This window comes from Homalodisca vitripennis, chromosome 5 (genome assembly GCF_021130785.1).
Source record: "Homalodisca vitripennis isolate AUS2020 chromosome 5, UT_GWSS_2.1, whole genome shotgun sequence".
NCBI lineage: Eukaryota > Metazoa > Arthropoda > Insecta > Hemiptera > Cicadellidae > Homalodisca > Homalodisca vitripennis.
The window spans coordinates 23,295,600-23,321,085 of record NC_060211.1 but is presented as its reverse complement, the minus strand read 5'-3'; the positions used below and the strand labels follow the sequence as shown (position 1 = coordinate 23,321,085).

The following is a 25,486-nucleotide window of genomic DNA, read 5'->3' as shown; positions in this document are numbered from 1 at the left end:
GCTGTGCCATTTCTAATTGTAAAAATATTTAAGTCAAAGTTTGAATAAAAAGTGCAGTTAATTGTCCAGTATGTTTATTTGCTTTCTGTTATCATTCTGCCCTATTCTACCGTACAAGAGGACTGCAAGTAGATGAAATTAAGTTTTCTGTCTGTAAAAGTTACTACATATTAAATTTTTCAGCTTTTAATATGGTAATAATGAAATGTTTGAACAGGACGTTCTTTTAATTTTCATACTATTAACATGAATAAAATAAAACAATTAACTGTTATAGTTAAATTAACCCGTACCAACCAGTGTAGCCATATTGTTACAATAGTATCAGAGAACAACAATAGAATGTCTTGTTGGTCTGTAATGGTATGAACAGTATTTGTTCAAAATCCAGATTTCCCAGATTTTATACATGAGTCTGATAGTATATGGGCAGTAAGTAGCCAATGGTACTCCTACTTTTAAATAGTAGGATGAATAGTGAACACTGTATTGCCTGCTTGTCGGAGAGACAGTCATACAGGTAAGAAATTTCACCCAGCAGATTGAGAAACTGTACCTGACATTGATAAGGCTTCAACGGTGCTTAGCCAAATCTCACAGATTGGCATGCACCATCATAGAACCCATTCTTGACTATGAAGACTGGAAATTTAATTCAAAGTTTAAAGTGTACGACGCATCTTTCTCGAGGAATTTTACGGATATTCGTTAAGTCTCGGCTAAATACCATGGAGTGACCTTCAGCATCATCTAACTTGACGAATTGAACTTTAAAACAAATTTTATAGTTTATAGGTCAGTTCTTTCTCTACATATCGTGCGACAGATACAGAGAATTGAAATTGTTCCAGCCCCTTCGCTAAAGCTCAGCCAAATTATACTTTATGAACAAATTACAGCCTCTTATAAAGCTTTCGTTAACGCTGACTTCATCGTAAGGGGGTGCCGAGGCAGAACAAGAATCACAGAGATGCCAAAAAGTGAAAAGAGAAGATTTCACGGTCTACCACGTTTGTCTATGCTTTTTTTGTAGTAAATAAATTTAACCTCTATCAGATGCGAGACGTCATCGTTAAATGTCTATTTAATGAATTGTACAGTACAGAAAAAAACTATTGTTTAATGAGTAGTTGATTCTGTATTTATTTCAATGTGGAGTAACAAATGTGCCATTGATAATGTTGAGTTTAGCTCCATTTCACCATCCACTTAGTGGAGCGTCAGAATTCTGACACTGTCAGATACTTGACTCCTGGAATCTGGAGTCAACGTCTAAAGAGATAAGAAAAGGAAGGTGACGATGAAGTTCAAAAACGAATTATTTGCATAGTTTTGACATGTACTACGACATTTACTACGTTTTGACACCTGAACTACGAAAGAAACTTTTCTGGTTTCACAGCAGCCATCTATAGTATTGGTCTTATAGTTATTACAATATTCTTATTAATTAAATTTAAAATATTAGTTTGGTTATTATTGTCAGAGTTTAATTTATTACAACAGGTTTAATTATTTTTGCTAATATATTTTACAATCAATTTTTATTTTGTTGACAACAAAATAGTGGTAAACAAACGAGATGGTAAACCATGACGTTTCTAGTAGCTAAAAATTGAGTACCAATTGTACGCAATATCTTCTCACAGATAATTAAAAAAATAAAAGCAAAACTTAATTATTGTAACCTCAAGTTAACTAATTACTATCGTACGCTAGAAAACCTTGTTTGGAGAAGTATGTTTTACTTACCGAAACGATTTGTTCACAAGCGTTATGATTTGGAGCAACACATATCCTACAATGAGTCCAGCTGATTCAATTGACAGTTAAATGTAACCAAACATGATCAAGTAAGACCCTTTCAAGAAATTCTCAAGACAAAATTCAAAATTTTTAGTGACATAATAACTTATAGTTTTATTCTGTATACATAAAGGTAAGTTGAATAATAAACTGTAGGAATAAGTCGGGCTAAATTATTAGCCCGATAAAAATCTCATAGACAAATTGAATAGGGAGATATTGGATTAGCATTTTGAAGAACATGATTTTGTATGGCTTTCTAAAGCTGCTTATTCATAATGATATTACATTTTAAGTTACTATTAGTAAGTTATTGAAGTTATAATCACAGTCACAAAATACGTTCACTTAGATGGGTTTTTTACATAAGTAACAACTTGCGTAATAACCGCAACAAGTACCAATCACAGTCATAGTGCTGAACTAAAATACTATCTCTAATTAATATATGCTTAAAGCAAGGATTGTGTTAACGATGGCTGTGATGAGAAAATCGTATTATTATTACATTGAATAATCACAAATACGAGTAGATTAGCTTTCAGAGCGTTGAATGGACATTGGAACCTTATCTAATATGTCTGATTTTCACATAATTTGCAAGATTTCATGTCGTCTCTACATGTAAGAAAAGGCGTCTTAGAAATTTCGGTACTTTGGTGTTTTCCGGAGGTCACTCTGTCCCTACCTACTACTTGTATTACGTGATATAAGTAGTTCTTTTTAGAGTAGGTTATAAATATGTTACTAGTAGTAAAAAAGTTACAGCTAACCTTTACGAGCACTTCCATGATCTGAGCTTAAATTTGGGTATTATCTCGAGGGACGTTTTTTTCGCCAGAAATGCGGGGCTACCAATCATGTTCCAGATCTTCCAACGTGGTCTGACGTCAGAAAAATTGGAGAATCTGGGACGTGGCAGACCGTACAGGCTGTTCAGTAAAAGTGTTCCAATACTTTGGGCTTTTGTTCTACACATAAATGAGTAAAAAGTCTATATGAAGGTGTGACCTTAAACCTTTTGTTTCCTGTCTATCTGTCTGTATGTGGTTTTTATCAAAACAATTATATCTTTTGAACCTGTTAAGATAAAGTTATGTTACTTGTGAATTGTATTAACGTTTGGTAGATGTTATTGAAAATAAAATATCAACAAAATCCTTTCACCCCTTTTTAAAATGGCGGGCGTTTAATTAATCAATCAAAATAACTCAAAACCGAGTAACGTCTGCCATTTTGAAACGGGTAAAAAGAATTTTGTTAATATTTTGTTTTCAGAAAAGTCTGCCAAAGGTTAGTACAATTCTCAATTGTCAAAAGTTTATCTCAACTGGTTCAAAATATATAATTTTTTAATCAATAAAACACATACAGACAGATAACTAAAGGTTCTAAGACATAACTTTATATGCACATTTTTGCTCATCTCTATGTGCAGATCAAAAGCCCAAAGTATTGGAACACTTTTACTGAACACTCTGTATATCGGTCTTTGTATATATGGGTACAAAGCAGACCATGGATCAGTATTTTCTTCTCAAGGCGAGGGGAAAGTACTGATTAGCCATCAGTGCGGACTTCTGGCTATAAAAGAAAATCTTCTTTGAGATAAGTACCTACATTGAAGCTCAGTTCACGTGAATTCTCGTAATTGTTAACTTTAACTTTTTCTATTTATAGCACATACGTGTGTATGTACTTACTTATATAGCCTAAAAACTATTAGTAGATAGTCACTCTATGCCTACGGATAATACCAATGCATGAAAATATGAAACCAAAAATATAATACCAAAATATAATACCAAAAATATGAAATCATTTGGTAATATTTCTGTCTATGTTTTCACACCTTATGTAACTAAAAAGATTTCGAGATGATGTTTTGTTTTTTGAAACAAGTATGATAGAAATTTAGTAACTTCAGGATAGCAGCTACTCATAAATCTACCTTTTTGTAGTACCATGCTAGAGAGGATGTTTCTATAAAATATCAATCATATTTTCTCTACATTTTGTCATGTTTTAGAGACCCAGAGGCTTCCATTATGGGGGATAGAAATCCGGTAAGTTTAGATAACAATCTATTTATTATAATATATATATATATATATATATATATATATATATATATATATATATATATATATATACTACAGTACACTATATAACTAACCTACTAGTGAATTTAAATTGTTCAAAGTAAAAATAAACAAAGAGAAAAATTCATATTCACTCACCATTCTTAAATTATGTAATTCTATAACGTTCAATATTCTATAACGATTAGGGTGGTGCGACCGGTTGGATGAACCGTGCATACTTTTATTATATTTCCATGATAGGTGTTGGAATGTTTTAAAAACTATTCTATTGTCATTATTCATTAATCAATTAGATCAATTAATGCTATTTTTGTCATATACCCTCACCAAAGATTAGTAATGAGTTGTAATTCACCTTTATTTTTTCTTCAAGTCGTTTTATGTATTTTTATATCATTGTTATATTAGTACATTCGGCTGCATTGTACTGGTCAGACTTGGCATATAGATTAAATTAAGTTTGTACTATTGTAATTGTTATGCACTTTTGTAATGCTTGATTGGGAAAATAAGTATACTATTATGATTATTATAATATACTGGGGGCAAGCGGCCCGCCAGCCCGGCCATTGGTGGTGGTTCGGAAGTCACCTTTAAGCCGTTGGTCCCCAGGTTAAGTGTTAGAGAGGGCTTCTTAGCCCTAACTTCGCCTGGTAAAATAAGACATTCTTTACTTTTTTTTTTTTTATTATTATTAAAATAAAATTAAAACTACTGCAGGGATCTTGCTTGGATGTTAAAACTTTATAGCCATTCCCGAGTAAGACTAATATGGAAGCCTGAGTGGGAGAACATTAGCGTTCAAAATACTAAAAAAATATTGGATATCCATTTTGTAATGAAGTGTAAGCTATCGTTAAGCGACAAGAGTTATATCCCGCCCATCCTGTTAAATAATGCTTGGTAATTTGAAATTAGTGAAAGAAGGATAACATCCCAGGACTTTTAATGTTCTTTCGCTCACACAACTTAGTATACTTGTTAATTTGCTAATTTAGTACTCGTGTCTGCCAAGCACAGCGATATTTCTGTTGTCCACTTACAACAGACTTCACATGTTTTTTTTCTATATTCTGAAAAACTGAATCTCCGTTGAACTGAACTTGACGACCTCGCACGCATCCCAGGCTTACTTTAACACTGGACTAAGGTTTAAACTGAGTTGTAAATAGTAATTCGTCTCGAATTCATAATTGTGTCACTATAGAAGCTTAAATTATAAAGTCCTAATGATTATGAACGTTTAAAAATAGGATTGTCTGTTAATACTTATAATACTGTTAGACAAACTGAACAACGCATGTTTGTAAAGCGAAAAAACACAGATGTATACATAAATATGTATTTAATGAAAGTTTCAAGTAAGAATAAATATATTAGTCTAGTGTCACGCACTAATTAAATAACCTTTTTTAATTCACAGTGTGATCGTGTGCGACTTACAAAATGTGCAAGACCTTGTCCCATTGTTGGAAATGTAGCGGTAAGTATAAATTTTTATAAAATATACCGGCTATGTTTTATAAAGTACAGTAGATATTAAAATATAATAAAATAAATATATGTGTTTTTTATAGCTTATTTGCTGTTTTAATATTTTAGCCAGTTAAATCCGAACAATAATTATTTTATAAAAGTGTATAAAATGATTTAAATAAATTTTATTAAATAGATTTAATCCTACATCCAAAAGTTATTATTTTCATGTTTAAGTAAGAACACAATTTGCAACAAATCTCCACCGTTTTTCTAGGCAAATTCTGTGTGCGAATAATTTAGCCTTCACGCAAAAAGTTGTGGTTATATGATTGGGAAAAGACCCACAGTCATACACAACATTTCTTGTTCCGTAAAAACTTGCTGTGGAAGTTGTCGGAAATTTTAAATTATTAATAAATTGGCATCTAATTATTTTTTCACAGCTCATACGAAAGAACACTGGTACCTTTGATCTGCATTGTTTGTGATAATCATGTTCAAGAAGGAACATTATGAAAATTATTTCACAAATAGCCACAAAAATGACATTGCAACAAATTAATAGAATTAAATATATAGAGTGAAGAAAACACAACCATAAACGGCACACGGGGGTCAACTGGACCCAAGACAAATAAAGTAGTTTATTACTCAGCTGACAGCTGGCAAGTAAAGAGGCCCGTGGTGGGGCTTGAAGCCCAGTGATGCCAAAACAATTTACACGGGTACCAAAAATTCCCGCGACAAACTTAAACTGAGAAATATGTGAAAAAGAAATTTATTTGGGGTTCTATGGACCCCAGTGTGCTGTTTGCAGTTTAAAATAATTGCTTTTTTATGAAGCACAGTATTGAGGTCAAATTAGTAGACGCATTAAAAAAGAAAGAAATAATCTAATGTTATGTCAACAGATATAGTGTATGGTGGATACATAGAAATTTACTTTTATTTACTACTGTATCACTATTTATTATATATTAAAAAAAAGTTAATTGTATTTATTTTCTGTTACAGCCATTGCAGCCCACCAGAGTTGGACATGTAAGTAGCTTTATACTACTCTAATATCTAGAAAGCTCCATTACTCTAATTAAAAAAAGTCACTAAACTATGTAATTGGGTATATTTGATTTTTATTTTTTTTTTTATCAAATAACAGCTGTTACCCGCGACTTTATCAAGCAATTTATAAAATAAAAGTCCGCAGCATACTTAGTAAAAGCATTTACGATGTAATATGATGAAGTCTACGGTACTTTTCTAACCTAAATAGCCATACATGAGGTAAATATTATTCCAGTATTCATGTTCAGAAGGGTCAGAGTGGGAAATTGTGACTAACTCTTATATCAAGTTATGTGCATGTATGAGCATTTCTGGTTCGAAAAAAGTAAAATTCCAACACCATAGCTGAATTTGCCTTGTGTTCCGATCAAGAATATATACATAGGTCTCAGAAAGTTGATTTGGTCAAAAAGAGTTTACTTACAGTCCCTAAGTGCTTCCGATATGAATATTTCCACTTTTCATAAATATTAGTTTGCCTTGTTGTTCAGATGAAGAAAATACGTTTACATAGGACTGAGAAGCATACTAAGGTAAAAAAGGGACCACTTCAAAAATGTTTTCACCTCTTGGTGAGTGAAGCTGAAATTATCACTTTGATTAGGGCTGCGAAAGCTGCCATCATATCAATACTCGCGTCAAAAACGTATAAAAAACTGCATGGGTCATAATCAAGCCCATTATTAAAAAAAAAATTATTAAATTACAAACAAATTGAATTACAGATTGATAGCTAACAAATCAGCGATGCCACCAGGGTCACTGAGTTCAACTCATTGTTTGTCTCGGTTGGCACTGACCGAGGACTCAGACATAATCAGCGTCAGCCACTGCCCCCACCAATACGGAGCTGCCTCCATGGTTCTCTCTTCAGTCACAGAGGAGGAGATTTCCAGAGTGATAAAATGATTATCCAACAAAGAGATCGAATGAAAAATGCGTCAACGTGGCTTCTGAAGCCGTGTTCAAAACATTTATTGGAGCCGCTTGAACACTTGATAAATGTATTTTTCGCTCTGGAACAGTCCTCTACTAAAAACGGCCAGACTTACCCCAATTTTTAAGAAGAGCGATCCAAAATCAATTGAAAATTACCGCCCAATCTCAATTTTGCCAATTTCCAGCAAATTTGTTGAAAAGTTTTCCTTATTCCGCTTGCAAATGTTTTTGGAAAAACGCAACCTACTATCATCAAGCCAGTTCGGATTCCGAATTGGAAAGTCGACAATTGATGTACTCGTGCGTCTAGTTGACATGACAGTGGAATGAATTGAAAGTCAAAGAGATGCGCTAAGTATGTTTCTTTACTTATCAAAAGCATTCGATTGTGTTGGTCATAGCACCCTTATTCACATATTGGAATATCATGTGAATATCAAGTGTATTACTAGGAGTGCCACTTGAGTGGTACTAAGTCGTAATATATCTTAGTGGTAGAAAACAAATTGTCCAAATTTCAGACGTACAGTCGTGGGGGAAGGGGTTGGAACTTGAGTTCCTCAGGGGTTCATCTCTGGGTTTGTTGTTGAGTTTATGACTCACGTTTAGGAGAGCACATGATTGGCTGGATGACACTGGCGAAAGAGTGGAAAAATTCGGAACATTATTTTTATTGCATAATAAAAGTTCAAACTTGGCACAAACCATCAAAACAGATACAGAAGGTCTATAGGGTTATGAAATGTAATAGATGAACACTATACTGAGGGTCTGTAACTTTGTGAGGTAAAAAAATGTAGAGATTCTGTTAACTAGTGAAACATATTAACTAAATTAAGGTTAACATTTATTTTACGAACACACTGAAAACTCAAGGGCAATTCTGCCAAATTCAAGATTTAGATATATTTAATACTCTATGGGCATAGCATTACCATTTGTATATTGTGAAATAATTTTCAATACAAACAGATTACATTTGTTGGAAGCAATACACAACTTTCAACTAAGGTAAATGTAATTTTAGGCCTTAAGTGAAGAAATTGTAACTGGTATTCCATTATAATATAACCCCATTCCAAGAAATTACGTGATGTCAGTGTTTGATGAAAACATTTTCCATTATGTAGTCATAATAGTGTTCATGTTTTGTTTGTAATTTGTATTCGTTAAGATTCAATTAAGTCAAGTCAATTAAGTTAAGCCAATTAAGATTATTATTAAGTTTGTTCACTTATAATAATTATACTTAATTACATTTTTGTTTCAGCCAAGGTCACCGCGTCCTTCACCTGTAAGTAGCCCAGTTTACATTTTTATTTTCATATTTCATGCAATCAAAAATTGTGACAATTTAGAAAAATTGATGAAACCCAAAGTTAATATATAAAACTAGCAGTTACCTGCGGCTTCGCACGCAATTTCGTAGGTTTTCGCAAGTGTATGTGCTCTTCCAGTGAATTATATTGGCAACACCAATGTTGAGTTTGACTTTTTGCCACGATCAAGAAAACATGTCAAAAAAGTGTATAATAATTGATTTTACCTCTTTGTCTATTCTTTTCCTTTTCTTACTATTTGCTCCTTTTCCTCAGGTGCTGTACCCGTTAATTGTAACGAAACAGGTAGCTTATAAAATAAGTTTTACGCAGAATTTAGTGCTTGCCAAATGGTCTTACTCTTACAAAAATGGAATAAGACCAAACGTTATACAGAAAAACAATGCTCCAAAAGGCAAGAAATACAATTCGAAACCGTACAATCATGTTAGCCTCCCCAGAATTTTCATGATTTCTTCCAGTATTTTGTAACCACACTCCTTTTTAAACTCATTATGTTTTCAAGACAATTATGAGATATTTTTGTAATTCTCTAAGAAAATTATTATAAGAATGGAAATGAGTAGTTACCGCGGATGTTTCATTCAGCTTACGATGTGGTTGGTTGTTGAAAGGTCGAGTTATTCATTGGTAAAGAAAAATAAAAAGAACTCCGGGACAGATTTGAATTTCATTACTTTTTGGTTTTTACATTACTGTACAATATACATGGTTCTGCTGGAACCTAAACGAGGGAGAGGTAGGAGTAAGCCAGTCCTGTACATCCGCACACATTGTGACGCAACGCGTAACCAATCAACCAATTCTTCCAGAAGCTACTTCTGTCCTGCCTTCCAATCCTCTGTCACAACTCCATGGATAACAACTAAATATTTAGTCTTTGCCGGGCAGCCACTCTCTTAACCATTCCTCTTCCCTTTCCGATCAAAAAAGTAGCCAGAAAAAAATTTGAGTGCGGGGGAGTTCCAGACAACTGATACATGTATTTTCCCGTATTGGTCAGAGAGTAAGGACCCATTTTGTTCCTTAAAAAGTTCTTGACCCCTTTAATTCTTGAGAACGATCTTTCAGCAGTACATGTCAGTAATACTGAATTATTGAAATAATAAGTAAAAAATAAGTAAAAGAAAATGGGGGGGGGGGAGTCCGGATCCCTGGCCCCCTCGCTGGCTACGTTCTTCATTCCGATGAATTATAAGAGCTTAGACCTGATTTGTCATGACGTCTGTGAAATTTAAAATTCAAAATATTTGTCATGAATAAATATAATCTTAATAATTTTAAAATTAAGTTTATTCTTAAAAAAGCTCCATTGTCATTACGTTTGTGCAATTTAAAATTCAAAATATTTGTCATGAATAAATATAATCCTAATAATTAAAAATTAAGTTTGTTCTTAAAAAAGCTCCATATATTACACTATCGCAAACTTGTTCATATGTTTAATCTTTTGATAGAATCTCTCAGTTTTCTCTTAATTATTTTTCAAAATATGAGTAGCGATATTTAACATATTCTATGGAATTATTTGCATCTGAGTCGAAAACGAACATGTTAGTTCGCAGATAGTATAGCCCGCTCCTATTGAGTTTGTGACCAAAATCTTAATAGTTTTATCAAATTTGTGACAATTATTATGAGTTTAGTACAATAAATTAAATAAATGTGTCTAATAATACTGCTTTGTATGTGAAATACAAGTATAATTCTTTATTCGTTCCTACTAAAACATATGAAATTTTCATCAAATATTTATATTTTATATGCATTAAAAATATGTAATGTTTAACTTTTAAGACAGAACTGTGTGAACAAGTATTATGTTTAATCCAAAACTAGCAAGTTATATAAGCTTAGATTTAATCTAGAAGTGTTTCCCCAATGTACAATTGCTTGCTGCTTCTTTAACAATTTATCTACGTTTTAATTTCATGGCAAACCAATGTGCTATAGTAACCAAACACAATATATATGGCATTTGTATTTTTGCCAAACGTTGAATTATTACAGCATATAAAGTCAATGGTTTATTAATTAGACAAAGTAAATATTTTTTAAATAACTTATTTTTCACTATTGCATCTGTGTGACATTTGCGTACTTTTACCTTGTATATATATATATATATATATATGTATATATATATATATATATATATATATATATATATATATGTATATATAAACGTTCAAAATAAATTTTACTTTAATGGTTTGTTTTGTTTCAGGTATGCGAACCTGAACCGCCTTGTCCTGAACCCGAATCTGTAAGTGAATAACCTAAAAAAATTATTAAAAAAATTTTGTTTGTCTAATCTCTTGTGGTTGATGGTGGTTTTTTATAGTTATACTTTATTAATAGCATAGGTGTAAAATAGAGAATTGGTTTAAGTTAGGAATTAAATGGAGCGATGACAGTTTCACTCAGTAAACGTTTAATTAAATCTATTAATTTATACTATAAAACTATTTAATAAACTTATCATGATTTAAAATAGTGTTTTATGTTGAGTAATTAACAATCAAGTCAACAAGGACTTGAGTGTTACTTATGAGATGAAAAATTGCGAATATAATAAAACTGCAACTTTCTAAAAACGCATCTACAGTTGCTTGATAACATTTCGAAGACAGGACAGTCACAATTAATTACTATCAATGTAATTACCTACAACAGAAAATATTGATTTTAATTGATCATTGGAATATTATACTTAATTGACTTTGATATTTTTGTTCCAGGATTGGAATTTTATGGATCAAGATCTTCCGGTACGTGTGAATATTCAATCAATAATTTAGCCAATATTTTTAATTCTGAGATCGAACATGTTTTAGATGCAGTACATTTTTTTACACGATAGAAGTTCAAAAATATATATTATGTTCTCATTATCTTACAAAATACAATAGAATTAATTGCAATTAGTACATTAACTATTGTTTATATATTCCATGCAAAATAAATGAACTAACTGCTATGAACGTTATTATAGATTAATAAAAACACTGGAAATGTGTAAACATACAATACAACGTCAAATAAAATATTGATAACTCAGACTTCTTGTTACCTATATTTTGGTTGTATGGAAGGGAAACGGCAAAGTTAGGCACCCGAACTCTAATATTACATCCTGAATTATAAAGTAAAACTCAATAAAATCTCTAGTTTTGAAATGTATTAATATTTTTGAAGAAAATGGAGACGTGTGATTAATTTTCACACGCCCAAAACGCAAAGCTGGTATACTGTTTTTGATTTTACTAGTAAAACATTACCCAGATGAGTGGATTGAAATTGCATAACAGTAGTAAAAACTAGTTTGGTTGCATATATTTACTATACAAAATTGCTATATTAATTTCAGAGACTTTTATAATTATGTACACTACGATTACTAAATATTAGTTTATAGCATTCTTCTGAAAATATGCAACAGATGACAAGACTTTATTGACCATCAGTAAAGCGTTTGCTACTTAAAAGCTGACATTAGTGTTGCAAACTTATGTACTCGTACATGTGGTGGGGAATACTAGAAATTCTTCTGAGAATGATTGTTAGCATTTTGTTAATAATTATAACATCTACTGGTTCATGCTATGACTCCATTGTTTCAGAGCTGCCCATTTGACCTTTTGGAACCTCAAGCACGGCTGGTAAGTACCTTGAAAACATAAAATTAATGGAGGTTAATACGTGTTAGTAGTGTGTGATACCTGTACATCTAAGAGCCCCAGGATCAAGCACTGTTTTGATTCTAGGACAGGCTAATTAGAACTATTTGGTTCTAGTAGAGCATCGTTCCAGAAAACCAATCATAGTGTTAGCTCTGAGGGCACGTTTTAATAGAGATTATTGAAGCTTAGTGAGATGTCAAGATCTTTCATTAGGGTATAGACCATAGTTTGAGCTTTAGATCATGGAAATAGAGCAAAATAAGATGAAATGGGAGGAGGGGAGAGAGAGAGAGAGAGAGAGAGAGAGAGAGAGGAGAGAGAGAGAGAGAGAGAGAGAGAGAGAGAGAGAGAGAGAGAGAGAGAGAGAGAGAGAGAGAGAGAGAGAGAGAGAGAGAGAGAGAGAGAGAGGAGAGAGAGAGAGAGAGAGAGAGAGAGAGAGAGAGAGAGAGAGAGAGAGAGAGAGAGAGAGAGAGAGAGAGAGAGAGAGAGAGAGAGAGAGAGAGAGAGAGAGAGAGAGAGAGAGAGAGAGAGAGGAGAGAGAGAGAGAGAGAGAGAGAGAGAGAGAGAGAGAGAGAGAGAGAGAGAGAGAGAGAGAGAGAGAGAGAGAGAGAGAGAGAGAGAGAGAATAAAATTAAATATTGTTGTCTTTGCTATTCTTTTATTTCCTCTATTGAATCTACTAATACATTTACTGTCTTATTTTCAGTATGACACAAGCATGCAAGTCTGCGCTGTAAGTATTTACATTACTACCTCAGTACTACAATAAATTATGAATACCACTAGATTTTATGTGTTACCTACTAAAAAAAGATTAATGATACACGATACACATTCGTGTACCCAATCATAATTCCTTATTATGTTTCGCTTAAGTATACAAGGTAGAAACGGTATATTTTTGATCTAATCCATTACTTAACCCTAAATGTTTCACTAGAACGGGTTATGGAGGTCAGGGTATGGTGTACCAACATACACAAATGCCATAAATACTGATAATTTTAACTGTTAATCGGACATCTTTCTCCGTCTCAATAGAGATAAATATACTGTCTTATAACATTCCTTACACTGTTTTACATGCAGTATTGGATTGTATAGATTTCAGTAGAATAAATGCATGTAAGTTTATTCATAGATTATAATTTTAGTGCTTCCTATTATTAAAAAGGAAACATTTTACTAAAAATAGTAAATCTTTTTCATAAACTACGTTATAAACGTGATTGATGTCTATTCAAGACTGGATATTTTCAGAAAACTTAACATTATTTAATAAAAATATTTTTGATAAAAAATAGTCTCATTTTTAATAAGGTTAAAGTTTATTTAACCGAAAATTAAAACATGTTATTTATTAAAATACAATTACCTCTATTCAGTTGAATACAATTTGTTGTTCTAACAGCTGTTAATATTGGTCAAGAGAATTACTTAAGTTTCAATTTAATTATTGCGATTTTGAAAACTAACCGAAGGAAGAAGAATACAAGTTTACAAGACAATCTTTTTCATTTTCTCACATGCATTTAATATTTTAGAATATTATTTTTCTCGTATTACATTTAAAATGTAGCCATGAAGGTCCCTTAAAAATAGATAGCATTAAATCAACTGTGTAGAGTATGGCTCCTAAATTACAGGATTTTAGAATCAGTCCCAAGAATAACGAGAATAAATAATGTGTTATATTTAAATACATTATATGAAAATTTACAGAAATTGAACTAAGCCTACTTATATTGATCAATTTGTTTTTAAAAAATGTTTGAAAAAAAATCTGTTTCTTTGTTTGTAAAAGTAGCTAGGGCTTTTAATATTTCAAGAAAACTGTACAAGGGCAATACATTTTGAAATAACACAGTATATTTGAGTCATATATTTATCTAAGTAGCGATTTAATTTTGGATTTTAAAACTGTATACTGTTTTATGTTCACAGGAACCAGGTAGTCCAATACCAATGGGCATTAGTGAACAAGTAAGTTGATCCATTAAAATAACCTCAAGTGAGGCAAATTGGTTTCGCTCGTTATAGACAGTTCACAACTGTTAGACTGATCATGTATTAATTTGTAAATATTAAGTACCAACTTAGAATGTTAACAGTAAATGTGAATTATTCAAGTACAATAGCAGCAATGATAGTAGTAACATGGTTTCAATACATAAGTTTTGTAAAATGTTATATATGGTCAGAAAATAGTGCTGAGGAAAAGGTTCCCGCATTCCTTGCAGATCTTTAAAAAGTTGGAAACTTCTAATCACAAAAAGTATTGTTTCGCAAATATTGGTTGTTCCCAAAATATTGTAGTATTTTTCGCTTTTTATTAACAGAAACAATGCATTTTCAATAATAATTAAGAGCGAGAGACTTAAGTCGTCACTTCAATATTTACGTATGCAAAGTGCTCAGATAACTTAGCAATGAAGAGATCCAGAGGTCATAAAATAAGGAATATTCGGGAGTGAAAGGAAGTGGTAGTTAAGTGGAGCTTATTCACACAATTGGCGAATCATAAAAATCGACTCACTCCACATCACAGCCTGGGCTTTTTAGTCAATTGGCTAGGATGTCACTAGCATTAGGGTTGTTTGCTTGGACCTCTCTATAAGTAAGTTAACCTTATGAGAGTAATAGAGAGGAGCTGCTTGGATGGATCTAGCTAAAGTAAATAAAAAGAGCTTAAATTCTAAGATCACTTCAGCAGGAGTATTAACCCAAATTGTAAGGTTATGAACGCTATGTATGATATATCTAGCAAAACTTAAGATGATGTGGAGAGAACTATATTTTTGCTGGTACTGGACAGCAGAAGAACCTAAATACTAAGATCTCTCTAGCAATGGGTAACTGGTCGGTGGGGGTGAAAAATGCTAAGACTCCTGTAGCAGAGGCGAAGGTGGAAATCTTAGTATTTCCACCTAGCAAAGGCTAAAGGCGGAAATGGTAAGATTCTCTATCAATGGCGGAGCGAAGGCATGTATGTTTTACCTTGATGATTCTGAAGACAAGGTGCTACGTCTGTCTACGGTGCCCCGAGGGAGGCGGTATTCTTTCTGAGGAGTCCAAGAGCAATTTCAGGGCCTGCGATGATCCGGCTCTTTGGCGTCTTTGTGGCGAAGTGTTCTGGTTGACGATCTGGAGCGTAGTGATCTGCATGACGACTTAGAGCAAAGTGAGCGAAGTGTGGTTGGGAAGGAAGTGGTTCTGCTTGTATAAATAGGGCTTAACTTTGCACAAAAGCAGATGGTCAAGCTTGTACAGTAATCGCCATGGCCTTGAAATTTGTACATGTAGAGTTTTATTGAGGTTATGGTTGGGCTTGCTATATACCTTGGTGCTGGACAGGAATATTCGGGTTACAATCTGCGTTCACGTAGCAACGTTTTTATCGCGTCGGATGGCCTTGCGGATGGCGCTAGAATATCCGAATGGTGATCCATGTTACTTACTAGGTAAGAAGTAGGGGATAAAAGCGTGATTAGTCTAAAGATCGACGATGAACCATGTAGTATGATGCATTAGTGGGGAAAGATCGTATGGGAGGCTAAAAAGAAGGAGAAGTAGGCGCTAACGGCTGGGACAGAATAGAGGTTTGGGCAACGAAGAGTTCTTAAGTGTGACCTAGGGTTCTAAGGATCTCAAGAAAGATATTCTGACAAGAAGTTCTTAAGCGGGAGGCGACGTAGGCACGAGGAATGTGACGTAAGGGGGGGGGGGAGTAGGCCGAGTACTGGATCTAAAATGTGACGCGGCTCTAAAAGATTTCCTTATGACGTTGTAGTAAGATAATAGGTAGCGAGGTTGCCATAGGAAGACGGCACAAGGATACGAAATGCGTAATTGTGGATTTAGGAGACGACACCGCCGAAGAGAAGGCGGCACAAGGACAGGGAGTGTGATATAAAGCTTGCAGGACACGATGCTGGCTGAGGGAAGGCGTTGCAAGTATAGGGAGTGTGAAGGGAAGAAAACATATGGAAAATAGGGGCAAATAAAATGAATGGTGACGCATCTTAAGCGCTCTTCGTAGAGCGGTAACTTGTCAAATCTTATATAAAGGCTAGCTCGGGCAGCACTCCCTTTCTGTACACTTTACAAAATTTCTTCAACATACTATTATGATAATTTGTTACATCGTGTTGGGCAACACTGAAACAGGATAACCGTTAGACCTCTTCTGCTTCCTTGGTTTTAAGCTACCTCATCAAAAGAGTGTATTGTTACATCATTCCGTTGATCAATCGTTGTTACTTGATCAATGATCATTTTGTGTATTCTCCTATTGTCTTTTCACACACTATAGGTGGATAAAAAATGGCTGGTATCTTGCAGTTTGCATCTTTTAGGGGTACGCGAGTCTATAGAGTTTGGACTTTATTATGGTTGTTGAAGAGCTGTCAGTAAAATATATCCCTTAATGCTCCTGCGTTGTCCAGTTTCAATGTTCCCAAAAAAGACTGTATGTCAGTTAAGAATTGAATAAAAATTAATAACTTCTCATGATTTGTCTTAAACATTCCTCGTGGTGCGTATTTTGGTTTTATGACGAATGAACAAACTAGACTTATTCTGATACTGTTTGGCCACTTTCTGGAATACCAAGACTTTAGGTAGTGTTCTTCTCGCATTACGCCCGAGAATGTGCTTTGACCAGCCGGTGTGAGAATTTGCTCCCATGCTGAGACGCATTATTTGTAGGCTGACAGTGCTTTTTTGGGCTCATTTACCTTAACCCTTGTTGGAGAGGACGAGTGTTTGGACTTCCCATCAGCTGATGACGCAAAGATCAATTAATTAAAGCAGTGGTTGTACGTATTTAGCAGGAGCTTCGAATTTGACCAGTGCTGCTTTATTACCAGCAACGCAAGTGGGAAAATCGCTGGGGAAGGGATAGGAATTGAAGAGAAGGGGAATGTTCCTGGTACAGTTAAGCACTTTTAGCCGTATGTAACACAGCCAACTTTCACACGTAAGTTAGGTGGACACACCAACTAAACCTACATCGTTGCCATAGTCGTTCCCTCATCGTTGTGGTGGTCACCTTGATCTATCTTTAAGGGTATATTTCAAGGGTATTTCAGGTCACCCAACATCGATCTCCTGTTTGAGTTGTTTGACATAGAGCAATGAAAAAAGTGCAAGCCTAATAAATTTCATACGGTGAGTGCCGCAAAACTGTTTTTGTCACAGATTCGATCTCAAACATTTCAAATAGCAAGATGTGGCACATCATTTTAAAAATATTTGAAACGCTGAACAATGTTGTATACAAATTTTGAAAATATAATATAGTCTTGTCCAACTAGCAGACATTTGTGGAACATTTATGAAGTTTTTTCTTTTTAACTAAGGCCCTTTTCTAATTAAATTGGCGATATCGAAAGAAAGTTTTTGCAAGATTTTTCTTACAGGAGTAAAATCTTAAAATTTGAAAAATTTTGCAGCCTCTTACCTGAAAAATGTTAAATGGGAACATAGACCGTGTGGCATATCACATTAAAATTTATTAAAAAATAAAAATGTTTTAAGTAAACATTAAATTTCATTTCTATCTATGAAATAGATTGGATTGTAGATATTAATATTCCAGAGTATTAATATTTAAATTATCAATGAGACATCCAAGACGATATAACATATTTTTTGATTAGTAAGCTCCTACTGAATGTTCAGTACAATTTATTACTAAATTTGTTAACTATTAAATATTATCTGATTTGTCTAAAATAAAAATCACAGTTCTAAATAAAAAAATGGATTTATTTTAAACTGGCAAATTAATAAGTTCAACGTTTCAGAATTTTTAATACTCTATTTTCCACAAAGAATTGACAAACCTTTTTAGTAAATTTAAAAGTTCCTTTGGCAAGAAATAAAAAATATTAATCAAATATATCAAACAAAAATCAGAGCTCTCTTCTAAAATAACATAATAAGGTTTTAAAATAAAAATCAAATACCACTAGGAAATAACTAAAATAAAAATGTTCACTTCTAAGTACACTCAAAATTCAAAAAATAAATATTTAAACTCTTCTTTACACTAGTTGAACCTTAACTTTCAAGTCTCTGCAATTCAGATTACAACTCTCTCAAACAAATAATGTTCAATTAATTTCCAATTAATAATTCACAATAAAATAGTTTCAATTAAATATTAATAAATGACTAAATTTCCAACTTTCAATTAAAGTTATTAACAAAGATCAATTTTAAATCACTTTTCTTGCAAGCATGAACCAAATGTAACTTGTATGATTCTATTATGCCTTATTGTTCCTCGAGAATAAGTTATTCAGATTGCTCTGTAGTTTCTATGAATTTAATTTTTCAAAACAACAAAATTAATTTAATATCAGATCTGGAAGACTATTTTAATAAAACGTACAATAAATTTGGTGCTTACCTCAAAATCCCTCGCGGGAAAAAAATTTAGAAACACGGCGCACTGTAATTAACTTAACTTACGAAAATAACCAAAAGAAGGGCGAAAATTATGAGCGGGCGCTTAAATACTTCCCTTTCCAATCACCTTTGCAGGACATCCACGGTTTTCTCTCATTGGTTCAGCTGTATCAAACAAGGAGAACAATAGTCGCTACAAGACAAGTTCTAATCAATTCAAGGCAGACAACCTGCCTTCCTAACAATTTAAAACTAACAGTACTTATTTCGATCCCAAAATTTTCATTTAATTTAAGTTTTAATTAAAAAAATAAATCAATGTAGTTTTAAAAACGCTACACCTAGTATATATTTATTTGAAAATCCCATATTTCACTACGATTCAAGCATTATTATTAGTAATTATTAAATAAAACTTGATCAAATTTAGTGAGATATATATTATAACCACTTAATGAACAATGAAAATGCAATTGACAACAAATCGCTACACTATGATTAGCTCAAAAGTCTTATAATCGTGATAGAGAGATCGAATTTACACAGTTCCATTCAACGAATTATACTAATGGAACGTGCTCTGGGTCGGAGAAACCGAGCCGAAATCCTGGGCTGCGTTCCGAGTCTGCATGCGCTGGAAATGGGCAAGAACTCACTCCGCCCATATGGCATTATAGTAATGACTCGCCTTTGGCTCGCTGGGGGCTACGCCCCCAGGCCCCCTTTTGGGTGTTGGCCAAATTAGGGGATAAGAGCGATTTGGTGATTGGTTAAATTCGGACCTGACGTTTCCAAGTTTCATGTTCACAGTTGTATCCGTTCTCGAGAAATTGCGGGTGCTTTGCTAACGCTCAGCCAATTTATGAGTGTTGTATAAAATAATCAATGGATTTCGTAGAAAATTAAGTGATGATGTTTTAGCAAAATTATGAGATATGAAGATTTTTGTGATAACTACAGTCCGTGATTAGATTTGCGAGGAAGTGGAAAATGGAGTGTTTAATTTTAACCAAACTTTCGAGATTGAGGGCGTTTTGTGGCTTAATTAACCGTTAGACAACAAGAAAAAGTCACTAACATTTCTTGTCGGAAATTTGATTTTATTTCGATTCTAGCCTCAGATCTGAGCTACGACGTCTGGTTTAGCCAGTACAGAGCATGGAAAGATAGTCTGCACTGGTCAGCTATAGTGATTTTTTTAGTATAAATATAATAAATAACGATTTTAAGTCAGTATTTTTAAGTTGTTTACGAGGTTTAATTTGCTCAGGAGTTAATATAGCCATGCCAGAAAATTCCCGGGGGGGGGGGGGGGTAATGTTACCAGGGAAATGTTATGTCCGAGCTTAAGATTACTGGTTTGGGAGTGAAAAGTTGACCAACTTTATCGAATTTTCCAGATTAATTCAAACATTTGACTTCAAAGGCATTTTGTGGCTTAAACGTTAGAGATACGAAAAAAAGTTACTGGAACTTTTTTGTCGGAAATTTTATTTTCGATTCCGTCGTCAGATTTTAGCTGCGAGCTTTGGTTTAGCTAGGACTGAGCTCGGAAGAAAAGTCTGCACTGGTCAGCTATCTTGAATTGTTTAGTATAAACATAATAAAAACCGACCTTAAGGCAGTATTTTAAGTTGAATAGTTGGTTTAATATCATCAGGAGATTATTTAGTCAAGCCAGGAAATTCCCTGGGGGAGGGTTAATGTTACCGGGGGGTTAACACATCAGGGGGTTTAATTTTCTCAGGAGGTTATCTGGTCATACCAGGAAATTCCAGGGGGGTTTAATGTTACCTTCTCTAACGTTCAGCCAATTCACGATGTGGGGTTGTAGTCACTCGTTAAATTAGTAACACAAGTTAAATCCAGAACAAGAACGGATTGCACAAATTACAGTCGCATCCTGAAACTCCTGAAAGTGCTAAATACGACCAAGATTTTGACATTAAGAGAGATTTTAGGGCTTATGTAAGGATATACGACAAAAAGCTACCTAACCTTTTTTTAGATCTCTAGATTGTCTAGTTATTGAATATTTAGGATTTAAGTTATGACCAATAGTTCGGCTGCTACTGCCTCCAAAAACAAAATTTTCACCTAAAAATTATAAAATATTTCCTTTTAAACAAGTTTTTCGGCCAGACCATTTAGGATAGGGCAAAAAGTTACTGGACTTTTTTTGTAGAACACGTCGTTTACTAAAACATTAAATGACGTGTTTTGAGCTACGACCAACCGTTTAGCCGCTATCAAGCCCGGAATGTAAATTTTGTAGGCGACAATTTCCAAATATTTTCACTTAATCGCGTTTTGCGGTCAAACTAATGGAGATATAGTAAAAAGTCAGTAAACCTTTTTTGTAGATCATATTATTTCCTAAATCTAACCTTTGTTAGATTTAGGACAAAATACTGCACTGGGCTGTTCCAAAAAAATTCACTTAATCGCATTTTGCGGCCAAACTAATGGAGATATAGTAAAAAGTCAGTAAACCTTTTTTGTAGATCATATTATTTCCTAAATCTAACCTTTGTTTTATTTTGACCTCCGACCAATGTTTTCACCGCTATCTACCCCAAAAACAAAGTTTTCACGTGAAAATTACACAAACATTGCACGTAATTACGTTTTTCGGCCAAACCAATGGAGATAGGGCAAAAAGTCACTAAATATTTTCTGCAGATCGCGCAATTTGCTAATTTGATGGGTCCTACGACCAACGGTTCGGCCGCTATCGGGCTCGAAACATTATTTTTAGCGAAAAACCTCTGGTCTGTCAAATATTAGAGCGTTTTGTCGCTTAACCATGGAAGATAGAGCAAAAAGTCACTGGACCTTTTTTGTAGTTCACTTCATTTCTGACTATGAATTTGTCATAAGATCTGAGCTAGCTCGAACGGTTCGCCCGCTATCAGGCTTACAAAAAATGCCTGCAGGGTTGAAAAATGCGCGTTTTTTGCGAATTTTTTTAAGGGGTTTTAAATTTAAAATTCCCGGTTTTCAGACTTTTCCTGTTGGTTATACGGCAAAAGGTACCTGCGTCCAAAATCTCAAGTTTCTAGCACTTCTAGAAGTAGGTTAGAATTTGTATACATATATCAGTCAGTCAGTCAGTTTCACATGCGGCTGTATAGTATATTAGATCTAACATCATTTTAAAACGCATTTTGACTTAATAATATTTTTGATACCACAATTTATTTATTATTACAAATGTTAATAACTGCTTTCTACTGTGAATTTTTATTTTTAGTAAAAAAAAAACATATTTTTGTACAATATCAAAATAACTGAGATTTTGACATGGTATTTTACTTATAAAGTCGGAAACGAAGATGTCTGTAACATTAAAATATTTCCCAGGTGAAAAAAACAAGTTTTTTATTGACAGTGTTTTATTTCAAAGTGAACTACGTAAAATGTACAAACATAACATACTTAATCTACGTGTTAGAAAATAAAATTATTTTTACAAATTTTTGCCTTATTCCTAAGTTGGATTTTTTTAATGTCAAAAGTTTTCTGTTTTGCGATGTTATGAGATATTATTAAAAAAAATAGTTTAGTCACAGTTTAAATAAAAAATAACTCGTGGCTTCAAGTGAATTCGTCATTATTTAAATGCGCCTTGAAAACACTACCAGTAAACTGGTTACAAACTCTCAATGTCAATTTAGAAGTGGTCGCATTTGTTTGAGATAACTTGAGCAAATAACAATATTTTACAATTTTCAATACATCATCACTCGATCTACTTAATTTACCCTTAGATTTAAAATCAATAAAAAGTTAATGTGTTCTAAGATCAGAATCATTGGCATGGAATACAGAACTACAATCGTTACACTAAATACATTTTTCAATACGTCTTACAATGACGCCACAAATATAGTATAAAATTTCATCCTTAAAACTAGAACTATTATAATATTCCATGATATACATGGCACTCTCAATTTCATAATCCAAAGACAAATCCAAATCACACTTATCAGCATTAGGTAGCTCAATGGATGCCTTCTTTCTGACAATAATCCTCCTTCGTTTTTCCAATGGCTGTTGCATATGAGATGGAAAATAAAAAAAATTGTTGGAACTGCTTCATTTTTGAGACATTGTCTTAGTTTGTCAGGCAAAATTAAATGGTAATCATGTTCGGTAAAATGTTTACTGCATAAACAGTATGTTTTGTTGGCTTAAAATTTTTTCTCTTTGTCGCAGTAATCCTCTTTTTTAGTAAATTGTCATCATGCAATGGAAAGCTAAAACAAACGAATTAACATAAAAAATAATAAAATACAGATAGCTGAAATTCACAAAGATCCAATAATTATAAAGTAGAGTAGGCCAGTAGGTATTGTTTTTAGCAACGATTAATAAATTTATGCATTTATAAGTGCTATAACGACCAAAATTGATATCTTGGATTATTGCGGATGAAATAATTGAGTGATAAGCATGTTTTACCGTACTTTTAATTATTTGGGTAACCCATTTAATAATTTGGCAATGCAAAAAATAATATTGGTGAAAATGACTATTTTGAAAGTTGCAGATAAATATTGACATGGTTAATATAGTAAGAACTTACTTGTGAAAAGAAATGCGGCTGCCTTTAGTATATCTGGACATGCAGTTGTACGCAGAGCAACTCTTCACCATGTCACGAAATAACAAACACGAAAAAATCTAATTTCCCCCCGATGTTTCTTACATTGCATTTGTGTTTTAGGAAAAAATGGCAGCGATATTCGAATTCGACCCGTGTTATACAAGACCATCGCCGCAGGCTCGTAGAGTTTCTTTCGAACAGCCGGTAAGTTATTTTACAACATAGATAGTTTGTAATTATGTATTAGTTTAGTTATTTACCTGAAGAAGAGATCAGATTGCAGATCTCCAAACGTAGTGTTACTGATTTCTTGTTTCACTGAACGATGGCAAATGTCCGGAAAAATCCTGTTTCCTTCATAATGTAGATGTTCGTTTTGTATTTGTATGTACACGGCACCCAAGTCGGGGACTGTCATAAGTTTTTTCAATTGCCTGTCACCATTGAATTGATTTATGATTTAAATTTATAAACTATATTAAATTTGTTGACAGGGAGAAGGGGCGGCTGACGACTTGGCCTCCATATTTGGTGTAAGTATAATGGCTATCTATTTGTACGTTTTATTGTAAGAAACACTTATTTTTAGGTAGTATAACATTTACCTCAATGTGGTGTAAAGTAAAGAAGTGTGAAACTTTAAAAAGGGAAACTAGAATTCCTAGAATAATGATAAAAATGTAATTAAAATAAACCTTCTCCCTACGTGTTTTAAGCGATTTGCGTTTTTATTGGTTAAACACTGTACAAGATATAGTATATTTAAACAATTAGCATATCTGTTTGTCTAAAATAATTGTATTATTTACAGTGCCCGGTAAGCTGTTAGAATAGAAAACACGACGCCTGTCCACGTGAGTTTTATAATTACTTTTATATTCCACATGTCAGAGTTTATCCAAAGATATATTGGGTTTGTATGGCATGAACCAAGGTGGCAATGATTTTTAATTCTTATTATTGTATCTATTAGATTACCTTATTGATGATTATCTAGATCATATTATCTTTCAATTAACTTTAAAAGATAATTGAGTGATTATCAGTTTCTTTAATAATATTCTTTCAAAATTTTTCGTTCATCAATAGACCTATAACACTGGCTTTCAATACATCTTTTCCACTGTTGAATGCAACTGTGGTGTGATAAGTTAATAAAGTGTTTTTCAATTAAGAGTTTTTGAAATTATTAATTTAAAACACCGGACTTTAATGCGTAGGAATGGATAGGAAAAATGCTTTTCAATACGTATTAGATACTACAGTGTGATATCTAATTTCATAAGTCCTGATGAAGGAAGAATAATGATGAGTATTAGAAGTCATTCAACATATCGTCCAGCTGAAGTTAACATCCTTGTTCAAACGACTGTGCACATCGGATAGATTACCAGGAAACTCGATTAATAATGTCGTTGATTCTGTTCCGACAAGAATTTTAATCTGAGATATTAATCTTTGGATCCAATCTATATAAATATATATATATATATATATATATATATATATATATATACATAGATTCTGTGTATATTTTAAAAGTGTACTTGAAAAAGTTGTTAATTACAACGAAATATTGTACGAAAAAATTGTAGTTATAAATTTTTCAAAAGATATACGTTAAGAAAGGGAATTAAAAAATATATCTGGTTATATACTGTGGTAATGTGCTCACAGTGAAAAGTGTTACAATTGCTAAAAATATGAAAATGAAAATAAGAGCACAGTTTGGTTTTAATAGTGTTATTTCGTATTCGACCTGTGAGATTCATTCTCTTTTATTTGGTTATTCACACTATTTTACCTTTATTCTGTACGGTACTGAATACAAATTCATTGATTGTTAAATTGCGTCTATTAAACAAGGGAAGCTTGGATGAATATAAGTATAATATGTTACAACATCACTGTTCAATGGTAACACTCCTAGAAGAGTTTTGTTCGTGAAGCTTCCAAGATTCGAAATTAATTATTGGATCCCATAAAACAGAATAAGTAATATCTAAAAAACAACTTTTATGGCAATCAATTTATGAATGAAAT

The 25,486-nt window shown here is 33.1% G+C and overlaps 1 protein-coding gene across 2 annotated transcripts in view; it reads left to right on the top strand.

The window, feature by feature from the left end:
* The first annotated feature begins 1,813 nt into the window (after nt 1-1,813).
* The window catches only part of LOC124361843 (histone-lysine N-methyltransferase 2B-like), a 44,860-nt gene continuing 21,187 nt past the window's right edge, over nt 1,814-25,486 (top strand). For both annotated transcript variants that reach the window (XM_046815864.1, XM_046815863.1), the window contains exons 1-13: nt 1,814-1,939; nt 3,836-3,872; nt 5,335-5,394; nt 6,405-6,431; nt 8,665-8,688; nt 10,962-11,000; nt 11,476-11,505; nt 12,358-12,396; nt 13,124-13,150; nt 14,362-14,400; nt 23,564-23,647; nt 23,938-23,976; nt 24,255-24,260. In XM_046815864.1, the coding sequence (XP_046671820.1) occupies nt 3,855-3,872; nt 5,335-5,394; nt 6,405-6,431; nt 8,665-8,688; nt 10,962-11,000; nt 11,476-11,505; nt 12,358-12,396; nt 13,124-13,150; nt 14,362-14,400; nt 23,564-23,647; nt 23,938-23,976; nt 24,255-24,260 (432 nt within the window). In that variant the 5' untranslated portion in view covers nt 1,814-1,939; nt 3,836-3,854. The remainder of the gene's footprint in view (nt 1,940-3,835; nt 3,873-5,334; nt 5,395-6,404; nt 6,432-8,664; nt 8,689-10,961; nt 11,001-11,475; nt 11,506-12,357; nt 12,397-13,123; nt 13,151-14,361; nt 14,401-23,563; nt 23,648-23,937; nt 23,977-24,254; nt 24,261-25,486) is intronic.